This window comes from Rhea americana, unplaced genomic scaffold (assembly GCF_003343005.1).
Source record: "Rhea americana isolate MKP2758 unplaced genomic scaffold, rheAme1 scaffold_0, whole genome shotgun sequence".
Classification (NCBI taxonomy): Eukaryota; Metazoa; Chordata; class Aves; order Rheiformes; family Rheidae; genus Rhea; species Rhea americana.
Window position 1 is genome coordinate 6,747,820 of NW_028185037.1, and position 15,844 is coordinate 6,763,663.

The 15,844-nt window shown below is 36.6% G+C and overlaps 1 protein-coding gene across 1 annotated transcript in view; it reads right to left on the bottom strand.

Annotated features, from left to right (window-relative positions):
• Positions 1–7,851: 7,851 nt before the first annotated feature.
• NUDCD1 (NudC domain containing 1) overlaps positions 7,852–15,844 on the bottom strand; it is a 47,035-nt gene continuing 39,042 nt past the window's right edge. The window contains exons 9-10 of the mRNA XM_085310336.1: positions 13,827–13,986; positions 7,852–10,828 (exon numbers count right to left, since the gene is read on the bottom strand). Coding sequence (XP_085166462.1) covers positions 10,536–10,828; positions 13,827–13,986 — 453 coding nt within the window. The 3' untranslated portion in view covers positions 7,852–10,535. The remainder of the gene's footprint in view (positions 10,829–13,826; positions 13,987–15,844) is intronic.

Genomic DNA, 15,844 nt, shown 5'->3' on the forward strand with positions numbered 1-15,844 from the left:
GCCAGGAGGTGCCACTGCAACCATACGTTCAGCTGGACCAGCATGGGTCCCCCATGTTACATGTGTAGCAGAATTTCACAGATATCACAGAAATCAGAATGGTTGAGGTTGGCAGGCAACTCCGGAGATCATCTCGTCCAACCCCTCTGCTCAAGCAGGGTCATTAAGAGCATGTTAGATAGGATCACGTCCAAGCAGCTTTTGAATATCTCCAGAGAAGGAGACTCCACAACCTCTCTGGGCAACCTGCTCCAGTGCTCTGTCACTCTCACAGGGAAGAAATTCCCCCTCACATTCAGAGAAAACTTCCTGTGCTTCAATTTATGCCCAGTCTTCTCTTCCCCAGGCTGAACAGGCCCAACTCTCACAGCCGTTCCTCATAGGGCAGGTGCTCCAGTCCTCTGATCATCTTCGTAGCCATATGTTGGACTCTTTCTAGTAGCTCCATGTCTCTCTTAACAGTCCATCAGTATGCTTACTAAAAGCATTTACTTGGGTACTAGAGACATTGAATGCTGCTAGTTTCCAGTTAATTTTCTCTAACCAAAATCTAGTTACGTTTCTTTATAACTTTAGCCATATCACTGACATATAACTAGAATGTATTTTTTATTTTCCACCACAATAAATCTAAATATGCAATGTGACACACTGTTATTGCTTTTTGTTTATATTTCTTTCCTTTTTAAGAAGGCACAACATTAAAAGGTTCAGTTAATGTGGGTCAGGCTTTGAAAGGCTTTTGAAGAGTTTCTCTGAATGCTGAGTCTGTCCTGTCATCACAGGAACTCTACCTGTAGTTCWGTAAAGGCACAAAAATTGCCTCCATGAAAACAGAAAGGGAAATGGCTCAGAAAGGCCACAAAGATAACCCAGTTTAGCGAAGATATTATTCAGAGCACTGGTACTATATCCCTGGCAGCCYGCAGGATGTGCCAATTACCCTCATGCCAGCTGCACGCCCCGCAGGTATTTGGGTACTGGGTCCCAGCCCGGACGTAGTATCAGCTGTCCCCTTGTGTGCCTGGGAGCAGGCTGAGGGCTCGCTGCACGGGTGGTTGAGGAAACCCTCCCGTAGCGATCCTGCAAACCCCCGCAGGCTGCTCGAGCTGGGAGGGAGAGAAGAGCGGCCTGCAGACCACCTCCGGGCAGCCCAAGCTCACACCTACCTGGATGTTGGAGAAAGTCCTGCATGTCCTGGCACAGCTGGACATAGTTGGTGAATGAAGCACAAAATACCTGATTTATTTTACTTTCATGTGAYTGAGGATCTTTGCAGCAGCTCTAAGACTGCACGGGCTAGATGCTTGCAGACAGCGACTAAAACAGCCAGATCTTCCTGCTCCAGCCGCCAGGAAGATCACAAATGTGGATCGTTACAGGAGATGAGACTGGCTTTATCGCAAAAGAGGTCTATGTTCACAAGAAAACTGTATGAACTGCTTCCTCCTGGGCTATGATCTTGCGTAGGAATAAATGAGGGCTATCAACTCCAGAAATATTCAGAGAGGGGAAGATTTAGGCAGGGGTACTCCCTTTGCATTGACAGATTGCTTTTAACAGAAGTGTTAAGGCATCATACAGCAGTTACTAGKCCTCCCTGGCCTCGTTAACCTTGACCAGTCCCAAGGCTTTGGGATGTAAAGCTCTTTTTCATTCTGTGCTGAAGACTTGCAAAGAGAACTAGTTCTTATAGATTTGAAGAAATTTAGATAACATAGTGAAAATTGATTAACTGCCTAAAAATGAAATACTAATGAGAAGTGCTAATTATCTGCAGTTCTGGATTAATGTTTTCATACATTTACCTATAGGTCTGTGAATAATTCCACTAAAAAAACTTGGTTGTGGGAGTTCATTAATTGTAAACATAAACCAACTCAAAGTTGAAAACTTAAATATGTTATGATATAAATCACATTTGATACCACAGTAAATCTCAGAGAATCTACTCACATTTGTGTTTGTGGTTTTTTTCCTTCCAAAATAGATACTGCAGTCTTGCTGTTATGGAAAATGACGGTTTATAAAGTTACTTAACTATTAACACCGAAGTCTGCATAGATACCTGAGATGTGGTCGCATAATGAAATGAGATGCAAACTGGCCCACAGCATGCCCTGTTCGGGCAGCTGAGCCCTTCCAGTATGTTGAGCTAGTTTACTAAGATGGAGCTCAGAGGCTGCAACCATGTAAACAGAGTAAATCTATTAAAAATATGCTGAATTTACATTTTTCCACTTCCTGATGGAACAGTAACAATTCAACCTAATCTTTTAGAGCTTGCAAGCTAATGTATTTCTCTGAAACTGACTGAGTCAAAGGCAGATGCCTTACAAACACCTTAAAGGAGAATGTCAAGAGGATGGGCTCAGACTCTTTCAGTGGTGCCAAGAAGCAACGGGCACAAAGTGAACCACAGGATGTTCCACCTGAAAGAACTTYACTGTGAGAGTGACAGAGCCCTGGCACAGGTTGCCCAGAGAGGTTGTGGAGTCTCCTTCTCTGGAGATATTCAAAAGCTGCTTGGAYGTGATCCTGTTTAACATGCTCTCAGGGACCCTGCTTGAGCAGGGCAGTTGGACGAGATGATCTCCAGAGTTGCCTTCCAACCTCAACCATTCTGTGATTCTGTGATTTGCAGATATTTCATTTATTTTTTAATGTACAAAACTAAGATACTTGAAAATAGAGAAAAAAGGGTATTGATGTTCTCCCTGAAAAAAAAGGTTGAAACAGCAATCAAATAGCTTTTGAGTTTTTAGGGGTTTTAGAGTTTTTTTTTTTTTTTTTAATCACGGCCATCATGTTGGACCCAGAGAGTCTTTGAATGGCGCTGCTAAGAATAGCCAATGCTTTTTTAAGTAGCTTCTTCACTCCTGTAGTTGTGACTTCTTTTAGACAGCAGGGAGCCTCTGGAGCTATGTCAGGAAAGAAACAGCACAAAAAGAATAACACCAATCACACCAGCATCCAGGCAGTTTTACTGATGACTTACCTTTTGCTTGCTAAACGTTCACTTTAATATCATTTTGCTTTTGCTRTGAAATGAAACTTTCTGCTGCCAGGTATTCTATTATCAAGTAATAGTTTCATAAGTAGCGGTAGCTAGCAGTCCGAGACAAATGAACATTGACACAATGCTAATGATTTTATTTTTAGAGAAAATATAATCCCTGATTGCCCACCTAGTATAATTGGGGTACTTATGTGTCTACATTGCCTCTGCATCCTGCTGCAGAATTGCAGTCACATACATTAAAAGCTGATAGAGTTGTATCGAAAGCTTAGTATCACCCAAAATGAGTAAAACCAAGGAACAGAAAAGGTATGGAGTGTTTCATTAAATGAGTTTGTAGTGAAGAACATCTCTTAAGAAGGACTGTAACTGTTTTAGCCTTTCATGTAGCACTGTCATTGTGGTTAACAGGCTTTGCACTGAGCATGCAAGACCTCGGGACTGAGGCTTGTCCRGCTTCCTCTGTCTGAACATCTCTTGACTTGCCTGCAGCTTTGTTCTACTTGGTTTAGCCGTGACAGTAGTTTCTCTGAGTGAAGAGTTGTCTATGGCTAATTTATTTGACTTTTGTTTATTGTGTAGCACAGCTGTAGTTTATATAGACTGCAGTATCAGGCAGTTATATGATGTAGAATTAGACACTACTAACATAGGTTTAGCTCAGTTAGTTAGAGCGTGGTGCTGCTAATGTCAATCCYCGTATGGGCTATGCTGAAGGTTGGACTAGATGATCTCCAGAGGTCCCTTCCAACCTTTTACCATTCTATGATTCTATGATCATAATGAGGCATAGACACATCAAGGTGAGAAGTGGAGACACAGGGTGCAGTGTGGGGGGGGGCATGGGATGGTAAGAGATGGGGCACAGGCTCAGTACTGGATACTGCATGGCTATAAACAACTCACCCCTGATCTATTAAAGAAATGCAGACATGGAGCTGGACAGAGTTTTGGGGGTAACAAAGAGAACAGAGAAATAGTATCTAACTTAYATAAAAGGCACACATAGAGTAAACTTGGATGTAACATGGAGTTGTGGACCAATGAAGAAAGATAGATGTGTAAGTATGTCAGCAAAAATATAAAAATGACTCAAATAGATCTTAAGGGAGGAAGAAATCATCAACATGACCATCATAATCCTCACAGCAAAGGACTTGGATGCTGACAACTTGCTGTAACACTGCTCACCACCAACATCAAGATGAAACCACCAACCTTAAGATCCAGGGAAGCAGGGGAAGGGTGAGCCAAACACCAGGAAAAGGGCTACAAACTAAGCTTATGTGTAACAATTTTAGCTGCATTATTACTCTTTCCTTTTCAGTAACAGATTTAAACTATTTAAGAGATCTTGACAGTTTAATTCAAGAATCAGTTATACTAAGTTCTTGGTTTTACTTTGTAAGATGTGCTTCCTCTTTGCCCATAAACAAGATTCTGAGCATAACAGGAGCTCAAATAGGACATTAATGTTTCTACAATGTTGTGARTTATTTACAGGAAGCATTCTGGTGAGTGAGGCAGCAGAAATCCAAGGGCATCTCCCTTAGCCACACCAACTCCAAACCACAGAAATGTTAGGCCAGCAACGACACTGCTTGTGTTGGTGCCTTCATGCTTTCAGGCAGGTTTGCAATCATCAAACACAAACCCAAAGACAGCTCTGCTCTGCAATTTAAACACGTCTTATGCCTACAGCACTTCAGCTCTGGAAACAGTACTAAAACCAACATGTCTATTCCCTAAATAGCAGTAAGAATGGGTCTCGAATTCATATTTCATTCTACTTTTCTATCCCAAATCAAATAAACTTTATTTCTTTTTACTTTCATAGGAAAACAAGGGATGTGTAGAAAACAGGAACAGAGGAAGTCTTAATCATACGTAGGCATGTCCTCCTCCTTTCCAACATCTCATTCTTCCCTCTTTGGTTGTTCAATTTATTCATGTAGAATTTCCTAAGTTTTGCTCCCTTCTCCTGGACTTGAATATATCACTGATTATGTGTTAGCTGCTAAGTTTTGTGCAGACCCCACAGAGTTCAGCCACCTTTCACACTTCTCTCATTGGGAGTCCATAGCCAATGATAACTTTTACAGGTAAATGGATTTTGCTTTATTTTTATATCCTTCTAAGGGATTTTAAAAGGAAGCCTATGTATACTTTATCTTATCTAGGGAAGCTTAATCTCCTGCACAGGTTCCCAAGTTTTTTCTTGTTAGAATTGGATATTGAAAGATTGCAAGAGAATGTCTTCTAAACAGAAATAAAAGCTGATGGTATGAAGGTTCTCAACTCTTGATCAAATCAGGAGCCAGTGTTCCTGGTCTCTTTATGACTAGATGTATCCGTCTTGTACCTCYTGCCCATATTACAGATAGACTATATGCAAGTTTAATTCAGTTATTCAGAAAATTCCAATAAACAGCTCAACCTCAAACTACCCTCAGGTACTCTATATTTATTAGAGAGGACGTACAGAACGCAGGAAAAGAGAATGAACAGCTTCAAAAAGAAATATCATTAAAGGCTAATCGGCAGCAATTTCAGTGACAAAGTGACTATATTTGTAATTCAATGATTCTTTTGTTTTTCCCACTCAAAACCACTTGTTTTGATAAAAATAAATGCTATTACTCTTGCATCATCTCTTTGAACTGAAGGCACCCGTGCAATACTTGGCCTTTGAGCTGTTTAAGTTTTTGGTGAAATAATAAGATACCATATATTTAATGCTCAGCAGAACAAAAACTCCATAGGCTTCACAACTGATGTTTTCAGATATGGCAGTTATCATGATTGACACTGCAATGCATTTACATCCGACTTGCAAATGTTTACATTTTGAGGTAGGACAACAATGAAAACGAGAGAAAAACACCTGACAATAGGAAAATGTGATAGAAAATTAGGAAAAAAGATAAAACAAAACAACTAATACACATTCCAAGTAGCCTTTTAACTAATATTCAGGATCTCTTTATATTAAATAACTTATTTCCAAGCCTAACTCCACATTTTAGCATACAGCAAAGTATTTCTACTTTAGGTCAGATTGCTGGCTCCACAATAAATATACAGATTCATAAACAGCCCATATATTTTTTGGAAAAAAACTTCCAGATGMTGAAGATTCTCTGCTTTGTTATCAGTAATAAACTTCAGCAGATTCTTCTCAAAGCAAAATAGCATTAAACCTTACATATAAAATTACTGCAATAATCAATAGTCTTAACAAAGACTTGGTTAATATTTGGTTCTTTTACCTCAATGACTGCAGCTATATAAACCATCTCTTGACCTTGCTCCTCTTTATCCATAGCATATATGCAGATACATTACATGGAGGCGAAACAAATCCCCAAATCTCCTCAGATTTCCAGAAAGCAGTTACAAATGGCATGTATGACACATACTCCTAAACCAAACCAATCAGGTTTTAAACCTATCGTACTAGTCAAAGTGCAGATATTATTTGAAGAAGCTCATAGTTTGGTACTAGTATTTAACATTTCATGGACTCCCAGTGTAAGACCATGCTTCTTTTGGCAGGAAGGGAATCAAGTTGTAAATCACTCTTATTTCAATTTAGTGATGTATATCTACCCTGCCTAGTAAGACCAGTAYCACTACCATAACAAAAATGGGGACAAGGGGAAGGTGTGGACAGAAAAGCAGTTGAAAATCCAGGGCCACTGATTCAGTTATCAGAAAAGTGATCATGTACATTTTATTCTCTCATAGAATGAGAAGAATCTTGAATTAACAATCAGAATTTAAGATTACTGTCACTGTGATTACAATAAATTGATTCATAAGCAAGTTGTGGTATGCAGGTTTGGGACAGTAATCAAAAATAATTCAAGTAAAAGATAGTTATTATATACTAATGCATGATTGACTCTGGACTTCAAGTCTGCTTAATATTGAGTTTGCATAATGAGAACRTAAAATATAAATTGACAGAAGGCAAGGAAATTCTAGAGTTAGAGCAGCAACAATGTCCATTATTAAAACAAAGTACAGCAAATAGAAATAGAATCATAGAATCAGTAAGGTTGGAAGGGACCTCYRGAGAYCATCTAGTCCAACCCCCCTGCTCAGCAGGGTCACCTAGAGCATGGTAGACAGGGTTGCATCCAGATGAGCCTTGAATATCTCCAGAGAAGAAGACTCCATAACCTCTCTGGGCAACCTGCTCCAGTGCTCYGTCACTCTCACAGCGAAGAAATCCCCCCTCRCGTTCAGTAAAATAAACCTTAACTAGCACTTTCACAGTGTCTGCTGTTTCATTAATGCAGACCCACTTTTTGACACAGGACATAATACAGACCAACCCCTTCCCTTTCTCCTCTACGCACTCCCACAAAAAATACCTTCAGAGGTTGAGGAAAAGGGAGCAGAAGGAAGCAYAGATCTCTCTGCTTCTTCATCAAAAAGTGTCTGTAAAGATCAGTTGAGTATTACATGCAACAAGGACAGGATTAAAGAATGGAATGTGCACTAATGTGTACACAAGAATACACCTGACTACATATCAATCTCCTTCAGTAATTACATTTTAAATTAAATTTGTATGTTGGCAGATATGGGACATGAGAGAAAAAAAAAGACAGTATAAGGGTTTTGAGAGACGTGAACAAGGAAYACAATAGCACAAGTCTTGGTAACAAACATCACATTGCAGTGCAGGCACCCACGAGAACTTTGTCCGAACACAAAACATTCCTTAACATATCAAGTCCTATTTTCAGGAATTTCCTGTTTCTATTTTTCCGTTTTGTTTCAGTAGCATGTAAAAGATGCATGCTTGAAATGAACAAAGATCCTTTTAAATAATTACAAAAATTTTTATTAATAAAATTTAACATTTTTTCCATTCTTTTTGAACTTGTAGAAGAATACATGATACATTCCAAATAGATAATCAGCCAGGGAAAACAATKTTTGAAATAAATAATGTAAATGTGTACTATTGAAATAATTTCTTAGAAATTCTGTGAATGGATCTCAGTTGATTGGCACCTCTCAGGAAGTACTGTGTCTTAAAATCTAAGATTTCAAGAGGTAGAATCCCAGAAAAATCAGGCTATGCTTTTCAAAAAACCACCCCTTTTAAATATCCACATAATATTGCATATTCTTTGTATGAGCCTGCATTAAAATGCTAAGCAAATAAGCCTTAAGTGAACATAGAAATGGAAATACTGATGTTAGTAAAAGTCTCCTGGTGGCTTGCAGCCATTTCATTATAGTATCTTGCTGCACAACGGTATGCACAGTTCCTCAAGGCAACAAGTCTTAAATACAATGTTCTTAATCCATTTTATTTTTTTTTCTGTATGAGTGGTCTGACATCCTTTGTGGATACAGCACCATTGCTAACGAATGAGCAACACAGACCAAGGCATAAACCTTTTCACCATGTTCAGTTGTACCTAGGAGCAAACCTGTACTCCTTTGAATCACACGCATGTGGGCAGGACCTTTTYTCTCACTGTGTATTATAACACAGCCTCTGAAGAGCTGATCATTTTATTTCACTTTGTTTAATCTGTTCCAGAAGATTACCAAAGTCTGTTTCTAGATATCTATTCCACAGTCAGTAGGATTTGACAAACAGCTGAAATTCTCATCTGTCCTGAAGCTTCCTGTAATATTGTAAGGTGACAAAAGCATACTGCCTATGAATCTCATTCTCTCTTCCCTCCTCCATTCCCCCCAAATCCATTATCTGTTCTTTACTCTGTGTTTGCAATTGAGGAATTTCAGGTAACTAAGTAATATTCGCATAAAACTCAATGCATTTTATGTTGCAAAGTAATTAACTGTATAAAATCTTTTTCTAAAGAATTGCTGCATGAATTCTACCACCTTGTTCAACATTATTTTTTCAATAATGAAAATTTAGAAGCAAAACATTTATGAAACACTAACACTTTCATTAAGTCTTTTTTAAAAAGCATCTTCAAGACAATTTTTAAAAAACAGAATAAGGAGGAAGATTTAGGGCTCAAGTCTGGTTTAATTTACGTAGGTAAGAATAAGGAAAATCTTATAATGGATATAAAATATAATACTGATGTCAGGAAGAAGAAAGGCTCCTTGAAGAGTTTTTTTTTTTTTTTTTTTTTTTTATATTGTTGGCAAGCTGTCTCCCTCTAAATTCTCAGTATCTTGTTCAATCACTACATTGAATAGGTCTGGAAAACTTTAAGGAGAGTCAAAGTAGTCAAAACTAAAAACTTAATAGTCCACAAAAAGGAATATATCTTTTCCTCTTCATAGATTTTCACTGAGGTCTGAAATATTGAAAAAAAGATGCGAACTGCTAAGCCACTCATTGCATTTGTGTTCGTTTCAGTACTTTGGTACCACTAATCATAGCATGCAACATATCGATTAGAGATTCTTTGCTGTGGAGTTGTAAACGAAAATTACAAAATACAGTGCAACTGTCACAACTGACCTTTTGTTGTTTAACTGTATTGATGTTGTTGTTTCAAAATAGGAAACAATCTCCAGATACAACTTTTCAACAGATTAACAATGTCCGTTTGTTAAACGGAAACTTTAGAGCATCCTCATGGTCAGTGCACTCTTACTGGGCAAACATACCACATTTGGTTTGTGCATCAGAGGCAGAATGGCTAAGAAGTAACACATTTATGGTGATATCTAAAGGCAGAAGCAGCACTTGATGAGTTGCACATCTCAGGTTTAGATAGGTGCATTTTCCRTTAGCCACTTCCTAGCTGTAAATTAGTCACTTAAGTACAACCTGAGATGAAAATGACAACTGAGATTATAACTAGACCTTGACCTGTACTGCTCAATATATAATGACTAGATATACATTCACACTTATTTTTGCTATAAGGAATAGTTATGAAAAGCTACTACAGTGTCTCTTAAAATACAATCAGATTTCACCGCAAACATGAGTAAGTCACAGATCAATAATCAAAAATCTGCACATACAATGTAATTCTTCCACTTGAATCCAATACCTGCGTAAGAAATGTAATATTCCATTCATATTCCATTCAATAACCTTGAATATTGAAATATTGAATCATTTTTGACCAACTGAATTTGAATTTGGAAATTTTTATGATACACTGTTCTTTGTTTTGCTTGTAATTCAGCACTTTATTTCCTTATTTATTTCCTTCAGAGGTAAACAGTGGCAATTAGAAACAGAAATGAATTCTCAAGCTTCAGAAGTGTGGCAAATACAATCATATAGAAAAGAACAACAAATTAATCTATTTGCCTATGCAGTATCAGTCTCTGACAATAGCTTTAAGAAAACTGATAGCACAGAGACTTTGTCTCTGAAAAACTCCMAAAGCTTACTTCAGTGATAGCAAAGATGAAAAGCTTTCTAATTAAAAATTTTGATTTCTTTATAAAATGTTACATTTTCTTTTAAACTTCAGCATGAACTTCTCAGTTTTTACCTAGTTACTTCTTCTACCAATTGTGAACACAAACAACAGGATATACTAAATTAATTTCCAGTGTTTACCTTTATTAAAAACAARGTTTTCGTTGTGAGAACAAATAACCTCTCATTTGTAGCCTGAAAGCCTAAGATAGGATCATTAGCTTCCAGGGTCGCTACTAGCTGCTTAGCAACCTGTCCCACTTGTCTTCCCTCCTTCCTGTTGTAGAGGACTGTGGAGAGAGGAGTTGGTTGGCGATAGATGAAAACTCGTCGCAAACATTCACAAAGTGCTGCATAGGAATAATTTGGGGCACAAGCCATGAACTTCTTGTCTTGCTTTGATGCTTGGACATAACCTGCATAGCCCAAGAAGATATAAAGAAACAGAGAGAAGCAATATAATGGTTTCAATACCAATTCCAATCACTATATCAAAATCAAGCTTAGCTTCAAAAATAATAAGCAAGTAGTTAAAAGCAGAAAGAAATTTATGTTAAAGAAATATATATTGTCATTGAAATAAGGCAATAGTTTCGGAGATTATGCTTTAACCAGTGGAATACCAATATATAAACTCTTCTGTATACCTTCCTAATTGGTGTTTTTAAAGCATATGTATATATAGCCAGGGACGGTATCTCTATCTAGGACATGTCTGGCTCACAAGGTCTTCTATTTTCTCAGTGGGGATCATAAGACATGGAGATGCATCCTGGCCTAATATTAGAAGATTAACTAGAATAATCCTTTTCTTCCCCTGTCACATCCTAGTTTGTAATTAACACTTTCAGATTTACGGTCTACCTGATTTTAAACTTGCCTTCTGTTTAGAACTGACTCAAAAAATATGAGCTACTCTTCAACTTGCTGTAATTTTTGCTAATATCACTTTCTTTTTCTTTACAGAACTTAATTAAGAAACAGACTTCTTTCAAACAGATATCCTCTCATACTTTTGTGATGACACTTGAGATACAATCTTTGCAAAGTGATCTATCTTTCCAAAATACTGTTAGCTCCATTGCCATTGAACAATGCATGACAATAGATATCATTGAAAGATGCAAGTATGCTAGAGTTCACCTTTTTCAGCCATCCTTCTTTGTCAGTATCTCTATAGGGTAATGGTCAAAATACCTTCATACCTCAGCTAAGGATTTTCATGCCTAAGATGAGCTTGTTTCAATAATAATCCTGAATTGCCTAAATTTTCAAATGCACATTACCACCCCCAATATAGGATTTCTTTTCAAATTTAACACCCCTTGATAGTTTTCATTGGTAAACAATTAGTAAATATATAGTTAGACAATCAATTGACTGAAYTGCTCTACTAGGAAACATCAGACCAACTATGAAAATTTTTGAAGTTCAAATTCATTAATTTATTTCATATTTCTAAACTCTAGCACAAACAAGAAAAGCCGGATTTAAATATAGCCTTCCAGGTGAAGGGRCGTTTGAGACAGAGGACTTGTATTTAAATAGGATTTCCCTTAAAGAAAATCACAGATTTTTAGATTTGTRTTTTTTAAAAATAAACACCACTATCCCTCTATTTTTCTGGTCTACAGACCATAATTTTGGGGTCTATGTTAGCAGCAGGGAACTTATAGCAGACTATACCCAGACTGATGAGTAGTCATGAAAAATAGATGTTCCTTTGATAAGCTGTGGTAAGAAGGGACAAGAACAAGCATTGCTCCTTCAAATATCAGCAAATCATTATAAGCTATTTGTAAGCAGCCAAAGATTCATCCAAAACCAATCACTTTTTTCAAGAGTAAGCTGTCAGGATAGATATAAGGAACAAAAAATCTTGGTCCCAAATAATAATTTTTCAGTCATCTTTGTACTGCTTGTCAAAAACTAATCCCCAAAGTATAAACAGAAAAATAARGAAATAGAGCTAACTAGTATTGTTTTGGTCAATATAATGAACATTGTAGGTTTTGAAAAATTAGGTTTTAAATTTAGAAAGTATGTTTTTATTACTCATTTTCATTACTAGCTCTAAAAGCACTTTTAAATTCCATTGTAGATAAAYGAGCTAATGACAGGCATCACCTCTGGCAATGAAAGGTGAACTAGATTAGTACAGAAGTGTATATTTCAATGCAATAYTGTAAAATGGTAATACAGTTAGGGGAAAGAAGTGAAGGAACAGTGTTCGTTTTATCACCATAKGTATGAAAAGCTCAAAGATATCAATTTCCTTCCTTTCCTTTCAAAGTAATAGAAACATACTCTTAAAGCAATACTACAAAGTTAGTATAGAAACTTGAAACTAATACATTTTTTTAAAAAAGATATCTTAGTCCTTGTCTCCCATTTTTTCCACAAAACTATTAAATTTGAAATAGGTTAAAAAAAAAAAAAAAAAGAGGAGCAAATTATAGAATTCATCTCTCTAWTAGAGATCCTTGTTAAGCTACTTCCAGGTTAATTTGACCTTAAGTTAACATAACAGGCTGTAAAAAGATAACTCACATACAAAACAGAATARATAATAAAAACAGAATAAAACCAATTAAGTGTTATGGCAACCTGCATAAGCTCTACAGAACGGCTAGTAATTTTCTTTTCATTTTGGATGCAGATTAACTGATATTGGTGCAGTCAAACAATTTTATTTGGAGAAGGGAAGCAATAAATTGTCACTCCCGTGAAATTATTAAAGATCAGTCCAAAGAGCATCTAGAGAACAGGAAGACTGTAATTGTCACAGCAGAAATATATTCTGCATTTGATTAATTTCATGAAAACTTATTTATCTGTCTCTTAGTTAACTGATAAAACACTGGGCTATGTGAACCATTCTGCCTGATTTGATAGGTCATTCTTATCCTTTTATCCATATTTTTCAAAGTAAAAAATCAAAAAGTCAAAAAGGTCAAAAAATTTGTTTTTCCAAATTTTTCTGCTTCTGAGRATTCTCAGGATACTGGTACTAACAGTGGCTAAAAACAGAGTCCCAGGCTCAAGTGCAAGAATAGGTAAATAACTAGGTGCTCTTCACAATCATACTTTTTTACATTTCTGCCAGTCTAACTTCAGWACAGGGACTTAACTACACATATATGAAGTATTTCTTTTAGTTTCTCTTTAACCTACTATGTACTAGGATCATTTCATACTCCTAGCTTTTAGGAGGCTTATTTTCCTCTCCAGGCATAAACATCCTTTATCTCTCATGTTCTAGTATTTCTAAAAATTAAGCTAGCATTCTGTTATYAACAGAATAATAATATCTTTCAGTTCAAATTTAAGCGAATATCAACAGAAGCCAAACTAAGAGYAATCAAGCAGAAAAGTCTCAGACAGAGAAGTGTGACACAGAAGTTAATTTCATACCTAAAGCATTAAAAGTTGCAATGTGTTCCCACATGTTCTCTGGTTGGTCAGAATGGGGCTGCCAGAGAAGAGCATCAACATCATGCCTCAGACAGAAGCAAGGCATTTCTTTGGGATCCACAACAACTGAGAAAAGATACTGGTTGCTTCCAAGATTAATCTGAAAATAAAAAAAGAAATAGAAAATACTGATTCAAAGCATACATAGCAGACTGTGTCAGACAAGGTCAAAACTGGATCTTCTTTTTCAACTGCTTAATGTTTTTTACTTGATAAAATATTAGAATGCATTAYGCTTTATCACATTGATCAACAGCTCAGTAGGTAGCTAATACATCCCAAACATGCAATTTAGGTTTTTGGTGTAACATTTAGGGAAACATTATGCCCATTACACAAACAAAAGGGGATATGGAGTTTGCATACAAATGGTTGTCTAAGATCGAGGATCCTAACCTTCAAGTTGCAATGTTAGGAAAAGATTCTCTCAGTTTAAATAATCATGACYGTTTTTCTTTTACTGTAGTGCTAACAGGGAAGGAAATACTGTCCCTGTACAGAAAAAGTTGAGAAGCACAGGGACACAGTTCAGTTAAAATACTTAAATTATGAAATTTCATTATTTTTTATTTACTCACAGTCTAATTACACTGAATTTCAGATCAGAACTCTATTAGACATATCTAGATGACTAAAAACATTCAACAGCCACCTGTATTCAACAGAATAATTTATCACATGAGAATGGCAAGACAGAGTTATCCTGCTACCCTGTAGTGAAAGAATAAACAATAAAACAACATATCTTTTGAGCTTGTTATTGAAGTTCTTCTAACGGAACTTAAAGCAACGCTCTTATGTAGTAGTATAACCAGTAAATACTCAAAGAGGAAACAGTAACCTGTTCCTTCAAGGTCTCTCAGGAAAGAATGTTCAGGAATTCCCTTTGTACTCAGATCAGATCTAAATTTACCAGATGAACAACTACATTTGCATTATTTTTTATATTCAGAAGCTGTAGATACAACAGAAACTTCTGATACTATGCCCTAATATACAATGTACAAAGCACAACTTCTCTACGTGGGTTTCAGACATTGACATTTATAGACTAATAAGTCTCAAACRATTGTCAAAGCACTCTTTTTACACATTATGACTGTACAAATGTAAAAGGATGGGATCTGTCTTGAAGACCTTAATTTAATCTCAACATGAGGTCCAGTGGACAAAATTAACAACTATTGAGATCCAGAGCATATCTTTTGAGCTTGTTATCTCTTCAATATTTATTCAAAGTTATGCAGTYGGTGGCAGAATGAAGAAAATTATTTCAGATGATTCAGTCTAATGCCTCAACTCCAAAACAGCCTTATTACTAGTATTTCCTGTGCTGCTGTTCAAGAGGTAGACAATCTCTTCCCTTGTAGTAATGGCTACAAATGAAAGAAGTGACAATCCTCCCACAAGGGCCAGCTGCAATCAAGAAATAAGCATTACTAATTTTCAAGCAAATAAGAACTAAAGAAACCCTAGCAAAGATGATGTCAAGAGCTCCATGAATAAGGTGCCTTATGAAAACTAAGGCAGGAGGCAAGAGGAAGCTACTGTATTGTTACAGGGTTCTGGACAAAATACAGAACTCTGCAACATTTGCCAAAGGCAGAAAATTAGYGAGAAAGATGGCACTGACAGAGGCAAGTGGAGCAGACATCTCTGAGGAGCACATAAATTGGCAGAATAAGGGGGAAACAACTTGAGAATAGAAATGAGCTTGTACTTCTCATGCATGATATCTTCCTTATTGTGATTTTTACAATATAGGACTAGATGTTAGAAMTGATTCCTAAGAAAAGAATTAAAGTAGTCAGACTGACCTTCTGAGCCCAGAGACAGCAAGAAAGAAAATGTGAAAGTCTTCACAGGATAACTTTTATTGATCAGCACTAAAAAAAGTGTTAAAAAATTTAACGTTTGTTTTTTCAGTATTTTACAAATAATTTGTTCTAGCTGCTATT